At 40.2% G+C, this 12,764-nt stretch overlaps 1 protein-coding gene across 3 annotated transcripts in view; it reads right to left on the bottom strand.

Annotated features, from left to right (window-relative positions):
- ATL2 (atlastin GTPase 2) overlaps window positions 1–12,764 on the bottom strand; it is a 41,299-nt gene that overhangs the window by 15,018 nt on the left and 13,517 nt on the right. For all 3 annotated transcript variants that reach the window (XM_074817382.1, XM_074817381.1, XM_074817383.1), the window contains 4 exons: window positions 9,354–9,634; window positions 3,721–3,855; window positions 2,174–2,278; window positions 999–1,049 (listed from right to left, as the gene is read on the bottom strand). In XM_074817382.1, the coding sequence (XP_074673483.1) occupies window positions 999–1,049; window positions 2,174–2,278; window positions 3,721–3,855; window positions 9,354–9,634 (572 nt within the window). The remainder of the gene's footprint in view (window positions 1–998; window positions 1,050–2,173; window positions 2,279–3,720; window positions 3,856–9,353; window positions 9,635–12,764) is intronic.

Here is a 12,764-nt window from a genome sequence, read left to right on the forward strand (position 1 = left end):
GTATAACAGAAAGGGATCACTATTCAGATTGCACCGAGACTGTCAAAGGACCAAAGTCATGAGAAAAGCCTGGCTTTCAAATAATTAGCTAAGGCTTTTTTTTGTTTGCAGTGCTTGGTTGGGTTTTTTTGGATTGTGGGGAGGTCTTGGCCCAGTGATACAACTCTGTTAACTGAGAACTGCATCACAAGACTGTTTAGTTAGTGCTCTTCTACTTCCAGTATTGGCAGCCAGTCATTTGCAGCACTGACCAAGACAGAAGTCCTTTCAATCAGAAGGCATGTAGAACAGTTTTAAGCTGTGACAAGGTCATGGCCTAAGCACAGGCAGTCATTTATTAATACACAAGCTGGCCTTTAAAGTTATAGGTTTTAAGTTAAGGAGATACAATTCTAGCACCATTCACATGAAGTCAGAATTCAGTGGCCTCTGACCACAATGTTCCATTAGAGGATGAAAACCACACACTAAAGAGGACAACTCTTTCCTGCTTTTGTTTCTAAGCAGAAATAAAACTCTGTACTCAGTTGAAAAACTAGAGAAGGCTTCTGGATAGAAAACACTCTTTCTGCCGTGACCCAAGCTCCCACATTTCTTTAGAAACTGATTATGAAATACCATCCATTTTCCTATTTTAGGGAAAAAGGAGAAACATTGGAATTTTCTCATTAGTTACTTCCATAAATCATTTTCCTTTCTCATCCTTTTGGGAATTTCAGAACTTACCATATAGAGAACAGACTTTAGAAAGATAAGATTTAGCCAGATTAGAAGTCTGTACTATTTTGTCTCTGCACTGGCACAGCAGAAGCACCACAGCATCATGGAGATGATGCAAATGTTATAGGCAGTACTAGTTCTAGCATCGGGTCAGCTTCAATGTTTTATATGAAGTAGCAGGCAGCTCTGAAATCACAGTTACATTAGTAGTAACTTCAAGAACAATGACAAGACTGTCAGTTCAGAAGCAACTTAATGTAAATTCAGCATATTCTTACCTGCAAATGTTGAAGGTCATCTTCCTGAATATTCTGGGACAAGTTGTATACCTGCAGGAGACAGTCAAAGAATTAGTGTAACATGAAACCATTATCTTACAGTCATGTAGTCTTTTAGGTATCTTGAGTATTTTTACCCCCTCCAGATAAGTCTAACTACCCAAAAGTCAGCAACTAGAAACGTGTCACAGAAGGCATCCCAAACAAAAGTCACTTCCTTATACAAAGCACTAGGGACAAAACCACTGCTGACTACCTAAATCCTTCTTCGAACAACTTCCTTCCAAGGAAGAAAGCCATAAAGGAATCAGAGAAGACTGCCAAATACTTCAAATCACCACACAGGTGAGAGACAGGAGGATTAAGAAGGGCATGTCTAAGTGCTCTAGGATTCATTGGTCCAACAGCTGCATCTCCAGCAACTGCATCTCCTACAGAAATGACTGGGTAGTTAGTTCACCGGGTTTTTTTGCTTTCAAATCTTCCCAGAGAAATCTGATTTTATCCAGGGAGCTTGAGACTGTTTCAATAGCACAAATACTGAGCAGCAATAAACTCAAAGATGCAGCAACAACCCACAAGTTATCCTAGCCACAGGAACAAAGCAAACCAAACAAAAAAAGCCAAACAAACAAAAAAAACCACCAAAACCAACCCCACAGGGAAGAAGGTGTTCTACATACTCCTGTTACTTTCATGTTGTAATGTGTCTGAAGATCACTTGTCATCCCTCAAAATCTGCTCACTTTTGGCACATTTAAGGCATAAGCTTAAAACTAGTTTTGGACATGCACAAGAGAATTGTCAGAAGTTTTGCAGTAGCAGCAATTGTATGTTTAGCTGATCACAATGTAATTTCACCAGAAACTGTATCTAAAGTCTTAAAGATTCTGTGAGGCATCTGTACAGAAGCAGTCACTATTCTGACATTTTTTTAGGATTCCCCAGCTCAGTCAGCAATTTCACTCAGTTTGGCCTTGGATAACCTCGATTCCACAGAGAAACTTATGTAGTATACTAAACTGAAAATAAGACATTAAGCATGAAAGCTTAAATGACAGTTGGAGGAGGATATGCAAGTGAACTTTCAAAGCGCAGCTAGAGAGATATTCTTTGCATGTTCAGGATAGAGGATTCCTATAGCTACCATTATTTGCCAACACAGGTATTCTCACCTGGACAGAACTTGTCATGGTGCTCAGAGCAAAAACTGTCGCACAGTCTTTGATAGTGGATTGGCTATCAAAGGCACCTTGGGTATCCATGAGTAGTACAGCAACCTAGAGAGTTTTAAAGAGCAGTAATAGTTAACCAAGTTGTTAAGACTTTTAAATGCCAGGCCACTGGGATAAATTCTATTTCAAGTAGAGCAAGTCTCTGCCTCTATAACTACTTATTAAACCTCAGTCAGCTTCCTGCATACATGCCTCTACACACCTACAGCTGAGTAAGCAACCTTAAGTCCTTGGCCTTGCTACACTAGTTACCCTCTCCCACAGAAATAGCCTCCCTCAGGCCAGTTGGGGGTAAAGTGCAGAGTAACAGACAGCTCTTATTCACTGGAAGAACTTCAGTTTCAGCTGACAATCTAGCACAGTTCATTAGAGCCAAGAGTGAGAGGGTTACTTTTAAAAATATATCTATCTTAATCATGTTCAGAAGAAAACAAGATAATTGATACTGACTGTCTGCTGGAACAACAAGGAACTAAGTGCTTAATGATAAAAGTTAATCTGTCCAATTCCCACCTTTGGGATCTACTACAATTGCCTTCTCTTTCAGTTAAAGATGACCAATAAGCAAGAGCAAGCAAGTGATTTGGCCCTAGAGCATAAACAGATCCTCACAACTTAACTGTTTTTTAGCCAGAGAACTGTTCGGTTAGCTATGAAATTTGACAAAACTTCCTGCATGCCCCTAAGCCACTACCTGTTTAAGATCAGTGTCCCATATTAATTGGCCATCGGATGTTTCCTTTGCAAATGCAAAGGGTATAAAAGTTAAATAACCAAGAGCTTATGGTCCAGAAAAACATGAATAGCTCAAGATACCCCACCAGTATTGTGGAGTAAATATTTATTAACATTAACGCTTTGTTTCAGCATGAAGATAACACACCTACAACCAAACTTTGTAGTTAAACTGACCTAAGAGTTAAAAAAGATGCACCAGCTTTGATTAGAATAGAGTTAGTGCCTTTTATCCCACTGTTAAGACTTAGTCCTTTTTTACGGACTACCTGTTAAAACTATATGGAAGGACCAGCTTCCAGACACTGAAGCTGTTTCCAGTATTTATAGCCATGTATAGCATGAAATGTATGGAATTACATTTCACTAGAACACAGCTACAAGCTAGAACACATTCTCACCTCTCAAAAAACAGTGTTTGTTAGAGAGGTGCTTTTATCACAGCATTTGTCTATATATGGTCTTTTCAGCCCTGAGTTTTACAACATCCACAGGATAACCCACTCTTCAGCCTGGACAGAGTAGACTTTGCCAAAACAAAGTACTCCCAGAATGGGACTACTGTTGGAGACTGAATCTTACAATCCAGTAAAAAAATTCATACTTCCACTGAGTTTCCAAATATGTTATGCAGCTACTGAATGCAAAGGAAAGCAACTGATGAAAGCAACTGCCCCCATGAAACCCATGGCATTAAAGATAAACACAGAGGCAAAAATCCTTACTTACACCTATTTGAGTCAAGCACTTACCTTTGTTCCATTGGGTTTATCAATTACAAACACTTCACTCCAAATCTGAATACCAGTGGTTTCCCGTTCACATCCACCTCTCCACGTAAACCCAGTCAATGGCTCAGTGTTTCCACCTATCCAGCAAGGGGAAGTCTACAAAACAAGAAGAGAAACTTATTTAAAACCAAGGAGGAGATTTTTTTTTTTAACATGCTATGCTTTAGCAGACTTCCACATTGTTTTCTCATCTTCCTCAGAACCAGTTGACAACACTACACAAAATACTCAAACACAATGCTATTCTGCAGCGTTTCAAGGATCATCCACAAAGAAATGCTGTTCATATGTACTGTATTTCAGCAGCTGCACAACTCACTCTTCAGTCACTGAAGAGTATACATGCACAGCTTTAAAGTCTCAAGTGCTCAGAGCTGATGAGAATGGCTCAGTTTTGTCCATCAATTCCACTTTGCACTCATACTCTTCTCTCACAGTTGAGAGAACTCCATTCAAATACAGTTGTAAATAGCCTGTATTTTCACTACAGGAACAGCTAAACCTCTTTAAGGAACAAAAAACCTGATCTTGATTTAATCCTCTCCCTTCCCCCTCACAAACAGGTCAACTGCTGAAACTAGCTAAGCATCTCAGCCCCTACACTAACAGAGGCAGCACAACTCCCAACGCCAGAAGCCAAAAAGAATAGGTAAGGACCAGAAGATCTACAATCTATACTTGTCAGTTACCAAATACCTTTTCCTAAGTGATTAGGATTCAAGAGAAAAGGTCACATTGCAAGTTTCATACATGTCCGTCAACACATCCATATTAAAATTTTATTAGCACATTGCCCACTCTGGAAAGAGCTATCAGAATCAAGTACAATTTGCAGCTAACACTTCTGGCTAATGGTACTGTAACAAGGTCTTTGGTCCTCAAGGACAGGCAACACACAGAGCAGTGGCTCACACAGAAGAATCCCGCCATTATATGAGTACATTTAACACAGAAACATAGTTTAATGTACTGGGCAAGTAAGGAGCATGAACAGGTGCCCTGAAGTAGTTTCACTGTGATAGGTTTATATACACTGAAATCTTACAAGAGAGAAGTGGTAGGCAGAGAGTAGTTCAACTGATGAGGGGGCTTCGATAAAAACCTTTATTTCACAGGCTAGAATAGAGCATGCTGGCAGAACAGAAAGAGACGTTTAATGAATTTGCCTCTGACTACTCAGAGAAGATTACCAGCCAGGAAAGCGTGCTCTTTGAGAAGGTTAAAGGGGAGACTTCTCAATTCACTAGGCCATGGTCTCTACCTTGCTGACTCTACACTGGCAGTTTTCAGAAAAGAGCTCAAGACATCTCAGAAAACAGCATGAGCACCCAGGGACTGTACAGAATAGAAACACTTACTACAAATAAGTGAAACTGCTTATTTCTAAAGGGGGATGGGAAAAAACCACACACATTCCTCACACCTAGCAGCAGAGCAAACCATATTAAGAGGGAAAGGCAATCAAGCAGTTCTGCACCAGCATTCTCCCAAATGACACCATTCAGCTCTGCTGTTTGGATCAGACATGGACAAGTAAATGAGATGAGTAGATAAAAATTCAGAAAATGAACATGAGTATCTAAGTAAAGAGAAAGAACCACAGCTCTTTACAAGTTGTTTGGTGGTTTTGGTTTTGTTTTTGTTCTGTCATGCACATACACCTCTACCAGAGAGGCTAAGTAAAACCTGAACAGCTTTCCCCAGGAGTTTTTTTATCCCATAAAACGTTTATGCATCCACTGACCAGTCTAGAAATCAAAGCTCCAGGCCTGCTTTGAGCTTCAGTACACTCCAGGATAGTTTTGCAATGCTGAATCATATTTCACAGGTATATGTCAATGGACTGTAGCTTTTCGCTTTTGCAAGAGAATCTGTTACACTATTCAACATTAGGTTCCATTTGTCATTTATACATGCAAACCTCACGAAGTTCAATAAGGCCAAGTGCAAGGTCCCAAGTGCATTGGGGCAATCCCAAGCACAAATACAGGCTGGGTGATGTGTGGATTGAGAGCAGCCCTGAAGAGAAGGACTTTGGGGTATTAGTAGATGGAAAACTGACTATGAGCTAGCAACATGCGCTCACAGCCCTGAAAGCCAACCATATCCTGGGCTGCATCAGGAGAAATATGGACAGCAGGTCAAGGGAGGGGATTCTCCCCCTCTATTCTGCTCTCATGAGACCCCTCCTGCAGTGCTGTGTCCAGCTCTGGAGGCACCAACATCAGAAGGATGTGGACCTGCTCGAGCAGGTCCAGAGGAGGCCACGAAGATGATCAGGGGGCTGGAGCACCTTCCTAATGAGAGCAGGCTGAGAGAGTTGGGGGTGTTCAGCCTGGAGAAGAGAAGACTCTGGGGAGATCTTACAGTGGCCTTCCAGTACTTAAAGGGGGCTACAGGAAAGTTGGGGAGGGACTCTTTATCAGGGAGGGTAGGGATAGGATGAGGGGTAACAGATTTAGATTAGATATAAGGAAGAAATTCTTTACTGTGAGGGTGGTGAGGCCCTGGCACAGGTTGCCCAGAGAAGCTGTGGCTGCCCCCTCCCTGGCAGTGTTCAAGGCCAGGCTGGACAGGGCTTTGAGCAACCTGGGCTAGTGGAAGGTGACCCTGCCCATGGCAGGGGGTTGGGCCTAGATGATCTTTAAGGTCCCTTCCAACCCAAATCATTCTAGGATTCTATGATACAAGAATACTTTTTCCCAGTTTGGTCCAGAAGTTACCCCTATTTGTAGCAATTCAGGCCAAAACTACACAAATCTTTTGACAAGTCCCTCAATGAGCACTAGATATGACCACATTTGATTTCATGTGATTCATGTCACAGGACACTTTGGTCTCTTAACAGGCACAACTTCACCTGAACCTGCTTCATCTTGTGGATGATACACTTAAGCCTGTCTCTGACTGACCTCTGTATCACTTTGAAGCACTGCTAGATTGTTACCTACATCTTTCCTTAGTTAAAACTCAGTATTTTAACAGTCTCCATCCATCAAGCTAGCTTGAAACATATTCAATAAATGGAAGGAGGAAATAAAGACTTTGTTCCTACATGAAATAAAGTTAGAAGTTGCACTACAATTTTGTATCAGTCACTGAAAAAGATAACCTCTCAATATTCCACACTAAGGAAAGGACCAATGCAACTTTATTTGCATAGTGCCATTAGTCCACAATGCACCTTGCAGATTAATACAAGCTAAGAAGGTCATACCCCTGTAAAAAAAGCTTTTAAATCTAAATTTATCAGTGTTACTGCACCTAACCCTTAATTAGGCTTAAACTGCAACAAAGATCATAGTATCCTTGTAGCTGCAAGCTGAGTACATAACTGCTGCTGTTTTGTGGCAGATTATTCTGTTCTATTTCAAATGAGCAATCGTAACACCAGGTATCAGTGCTTGAAATGAGATGCCCACCTCCCTTAAGTTAGTGACTACTCTCAGCCATGCCAAAATCCTACCTGTTTGACTTCAACTGGCACAAGTGAGAGTTTTAGGATGGTAACTTTTCAGATGACCTCCAGCTCTTGCTTTAAGACAAGAAAAATGGGATTCTGAAGTGTCTTGGCAAGTTTTTCATCACACGTTAATATCCACAGGTGAGAATATCCCCAAATTGCTTGATTAGTGTACGAACTGAATGCAGATGCTTTAATATTTTGTGCAGGATCCAGTATTGAGTTCACAGAAAATACAGACTTGTAATTAAGCCTGACTGGAGATGGAGCAATCAGACTAAAGAGTACTGTAAAACTACAGCAAGGCCTCCCCTCCTGTATTGAATTTGCATATGCATAGAGGATACCATTTGATTTGATACAATTCAGCAGTACTCAAAACAGGGGGCATTGCACTTATCTCCTCTCATCCCCAGCTCCCATCAATCAGTTTGCAGAAGCTGATGCTTGTCAAACTCTTTCCCTAAGCCAGCTTATGTCACTGAGCTTGCAGGAAAACATTCTGGCAAAGTGTAGTGTCTTCTGATGCATCACTGAGTTGGACCAGCTCAACTAAAGGCCTGCAATCACTACAGCTTCAGAATGCAAATACCTGTCCAGAAGCAGCACAGGTGAGCAAAACCTCTGCTTTTGCTAAGTTACTTGTTACAGTAGGTGGCCAAGTTTGCCTTCACCTTCAGTTTAAGTAAAAAAAATGGTATTTTGAAGGAGACCAATAGATAACTGAAAAAAGTGATTGCACAATAAAGGGACCAGAGGGGCATGATATTACACAAGGCTGAAACAGTGTTTCAATCCATTTTGCTTTATGAATTTTTGTTTTATTTCACAATCTGAAAGTTAGAATATTTGCTCAAAGCCCACCCCTTCTATTTTTGGAAGGGACTAGCACTACCTCTAGCCAGCCACTATCTAGCTCAGTGTGCTATACTTCCTGGGATTTGGGGGTTTTTGTTTGCATTTGGGGTGTGTGTGTGTTTTAAACAAACAGGACACTAGAGACAGTTTATATACACACACAAAAGGCCACTCACTGAACAGCTGTATCCGTGAAACATTTATACTTCCCTAGTTTAAAAGTCTTAAAAAGTTGGGAACACCAGCCTGCTACTGTGTACTCCTCCTACCATCTCCTCTGTCTTTCTTACAGAGCTCTTGGCAAATCAGCAAGAGGAATTCAACAGCAGACTACTGGGAGTGAGAGAAAGGAAGTCTTCATCTGCGAACTACCACCAGCTTCTTTGCAGTATTCCCATATTTCCTGTAACTGCACAGTTCATCTTAATCTCACCCCAAGCCAGGTAGCACAAAGGTAAAATAAATGTAGTCACAGTTAGTTTCTGCTACTGTGAATTCCAACTCTGAAGAACAGTGACCAACAAAGAATCAGTTCTAAATTTTTTTTTAAGAGCTTCAAAAAACAACAAAACACTGATTTGTCAATATTCATTGTACAGATTAAAAGAAACACACCACAGCCTGTGACAAGCAGATGTGTATGTTCACAGGAGGCCCTACCCCACCTTCTCCATATTGGTCAAGAGTTCAAAGTATAGTGGAACACAAGAGAGTACCAGCCAAAGGCTACAAACTAAAAGCTAATTTTTGGATCAGGCATTCATTAACCAATGACTTAAAAGGATTTAAAGAGTTCCTGGATTATGTTCAGAGACATATTCCAAGCAGAAGGCTTTCTCCTTTTTGCCATACCTCTGATCTAAGCAGATTTAGTCCTCCAATAGCCACCCGGTAAGACACTTTTTGTAACAACGGGTAAGCTAGTGCTACAATATGATTTCAGATCAAGTCAAAGCAAGATTCCTCCAAGCCATCACTTGGATGAGCCCTTCCCCCACAACTAGAAGGCTACCACACTCCCTCACTCAAGTTCTTCTCATGTCCACTTACATCAGGACACCAATAAGTTCCCTTGATAACTGCAGGAAAATTTATATTGAAAAACTGTCACTTAAGTACACTTCTTCACAGAGTAGAAACAGAGTAGCTGAATTCCCCACCTCCCAAATAAGTAAGAAAAATTTGACCTGCTGTATTTGTGCTCAAGTCAACAAAGGTAAATGACTAAAATACAAACTACTTTTCTCCTGCAAGGAAAATCCAAATTACTCACCCTGTTATACATGTATCTAAGCATGAAGTCCAGTAGAAAAGATTTTCCTTTGCGGAAAGCTCCTGCTACAGACACAACTACTATGTTAAGATCTTTGATGTGTTCCTGAAGCAAGATTTTTTCCAATGCTTCTTCATCTAATTCAAAATTATGGTCATCTTCGTGAGCAAGAACAATCTGTATGGGGCACGGTTTATCCAAATCCACCTCGTCATCCGAGTCTGGAAAGGCATCCGAGTCAGGTAGGGCATCCTCCTCCTCTTCTTCCTCATAATGCTTACCTGCAAATTGACAGATTACAAATACATTAGCAAGTCAGAACTTAGGGCACTCAACATTTCTTTGAAGTGAAGCCTTGAGGTGGGCTTTCATTCCCAGCAGCAAGAGCAATGCTCTTGAGAAGGCACATGTGCAGACAACGAGATCAACAGCAGCTCCCTGACTGTTTTCATCAGCTTTGCATATAGTCTACTTTTTAGATGTTTACTATTCCTATGTTTTAAGAAATCACAAAACAAAACTGGTTTTCAGCATCAAAACCCCTTTTAAAGGTTTCTTAAGTATAACTTCCATTAAAAATCAATGGCCTTTTATCTGGAGAAATTAATTAGTTTAAAATAAGTTCCAAGGAGGACCAAAAAGGCCATTTTTAGATTACCACCTTCTTACACTATTGTAAGGGGAAAAAAATAAGCTATGTTTTCTGTCAGTTTTGCTTGCCAAGCAAGACCAGTGATCTAGTATGTAATCCCAGGATTACATACATCACCAGATTAGTAAACTCCTCTCCAGTTCCAACACATTACACCCATTTCAATTCTCAATACAGCAGAGACCTCAGAGTGCCTATTCACTGTTTTAAAGAGGATAAACTCCTGAGCATGTGTAAGGCCTAACACTTCTGAGATAAGAAAACCAAAAAACATTGAAGTAATTTCTGGCTTCATACTCATCCTATGACACATTATTAAGCAAGACTTAACAACAGTAAGTACCAACTCTTTCAAAAAGAGTTAAGATAATATTTTATACACAATTTAAGAATTAATATCCTTTCAACATCAACAAGTAGCTGAAAGAATTATAACTCATATGAGACTTAAATTACTGATGAATGATAAATTAAGGTAACACAGCCCTTCAGACATATAGCACAATAGTACCAATATCTATTTTCCTGACTTCCAGAATTCAGGAGTTACTGGGTTAGAGGCCTAAAAGAAAACCAAACAAACTGACCTGTCCAAGATGAAGTCTTTTTCAAGTATCACACCACTGGAGTTTGTCCCACAGCAGAAACAAACTCTACCACTGGCCTAATTCCACTTTTCTTATCAAACATCTGGAAGCATTTTTGTGCTTACAGAATTGCCTCCAACTCCAGATTTACATTTTACCATTTTCTATCAGAACCCCATATGCACAAACCTGACTGAGGCACCTTCCTAGCAGTTACTTATCTGGGAACATCACTGTATGAATTTAAGTATGCTGGACTGCTAGTGCTGCTTTCATTTCCAAGCATTGCTTTAAGGAAGACAAAGAAGGAGCCATCTCCAGTTACTTGATGCACTGCGTGCAGGTATGTTACATGGCCCCTGTGCTTCCTGTGGAAGCAGCCCAGAAGCAGTGTTCTCTTGCAGGATGTGTCATGAGGCACCATGGAAAGCACCACAGTTTAATTCATTAATGGCAGAGACCCTACCAATACCCACAGGACCTGACAAGTCATTCCTGACAGACTTTGCATCCTAGATACCATCCTCAGCAAAAGACTTATAAGCAGTGCTCCAACTGTTTTGTGGATGTAATCAGACATTTGAGTTATTAGCATGAACTTAAAAAACTTGTAACATGGCAATCCTCAAGTTTTTTCCAGTAACTGTCTCTTTAGCTGGTTCTGACAATATTTCAATTCATTGCACATCAGAAAAGATGTTTCCATTTCCAAGCATTGAATCTGTGCTGACTTAAAGGCCAGTGGCATTAAATCTTAAAAAAAATTGGTTTGAATACATTAAGCTAGAGTAGTACTTGGTTTGAACAGGAAGTAAACTTGAATGCTTAAATCCTAAGCAGCTAGAACTAAACTCCAACATTATCTCAGTGGGTGTGCAAAACAGCCCCTAGCATCACTAACTTAAACTGTTTGACAGAGCAGGCCAAAAAAATTCAATTAAATCAGCAGGCATGACAACTGGAGGGAATAACTTTAAAAATAAAAGCTGTCAACAGGACACCAAACTATACAAACTACATTGACACCATAGTGGTCACCACTTCAGAAGAAAAACTCTCACCTTTGGCCTAAAGTTTTTATATTCTCAGAAATTAAACAAGCCCTCTTTTTTGAAAGAGTTTACAAAACAGACTTAGCCCCATATAGGTAGCACCCTTTGTAGGCCAGAAAACTTAGAAGGATGGCCCAGGTGAGGTACAAAGATTTTGACAGTCAGAAATAAAGCCTTCAGCATCACAGCCTAGAAATATAAAAGCAATATTCTATTGATAAAAGCATTAGGATTAGATAGCTCCAAAAAGAGATGCTCGTGTTTTAGTAAACAGATATTCACACAATGTATCAAAGCCTTTGTTGCCTGGGGAATCCATAGAAGCAAGTTTAACTTGATTTCTTAAAACAGCCTTACATTCTTTTATTTAAACACATACTTCACTTCAGCTGCAGTAAGATATCAGGTTTGTAAACTAATGTAGACTTTAAAATAGTCTGAAGCAGTATTTGCAACTTCTCTTCATCCACTTGGAGTCTGATATTAACCATCTTTTCCTACCTGGAAGTCATCAGAACCTTAGCAGACCTCAAATTGCAAATTGTAGCAGCATCCTTCTGCCAGTGCAGAGCACAGCCAGCAAAAGTCTCTTCAAGCCAAGACGCTTTCTGGACAAACAAGTAGAATGGTCTTTCATCATTAGTTATTTCTAAACAAGCAGATTCTCCCTATCACAAGTAGATAGTACTATCAAGAGCTTACACACAATATGGCCGTTAAAAGCCCACATCTTGTTCATAGTATTCTTCACCCCTGAAGCTCACTTAGCTCAGAGGAGACAGCAAAGAAGATTCATCTTAGGCCCTATTCAATTCCTATTAGATTTCACTTACCAGCAGAAATTGGAAAAATCAAGTCCAGAGCATCAAGTCAGGTTTTTTGGGTTGTTTGGTTTAGTATTTTTACACTAGACAGCCTAATATATCTGACACCACACAACCTACCTACAGAAAAGACCATCATTGCCATGAATCAAGCACTTTAGAGGGTGGAGAGCTACAGCGTTGACAGCTGTGAAAGAAATTTGATCCATCCAGAAGAGCTGGTTTGATAACTTCATGCTCAAGTTGCAGAGAACACCTTTCAAGAGATTTTGAACTAGTTAGCAATTACCAGGACA

This window comes from Strix aluco, chromosome 3 (genome assembly GCF_031877795.1).
Source record: "Strix aluco isolate bStrAlu1 chromosome 3, bStrAlu1.hap1, whole genome shotgun sequence".
In the NCBI taxonomy this organism is placed as follows: Eukaryota; Metazoa; Chordata; class Aves; order Strigiformes; family Strigidae; genus Strix; species Strix aluco.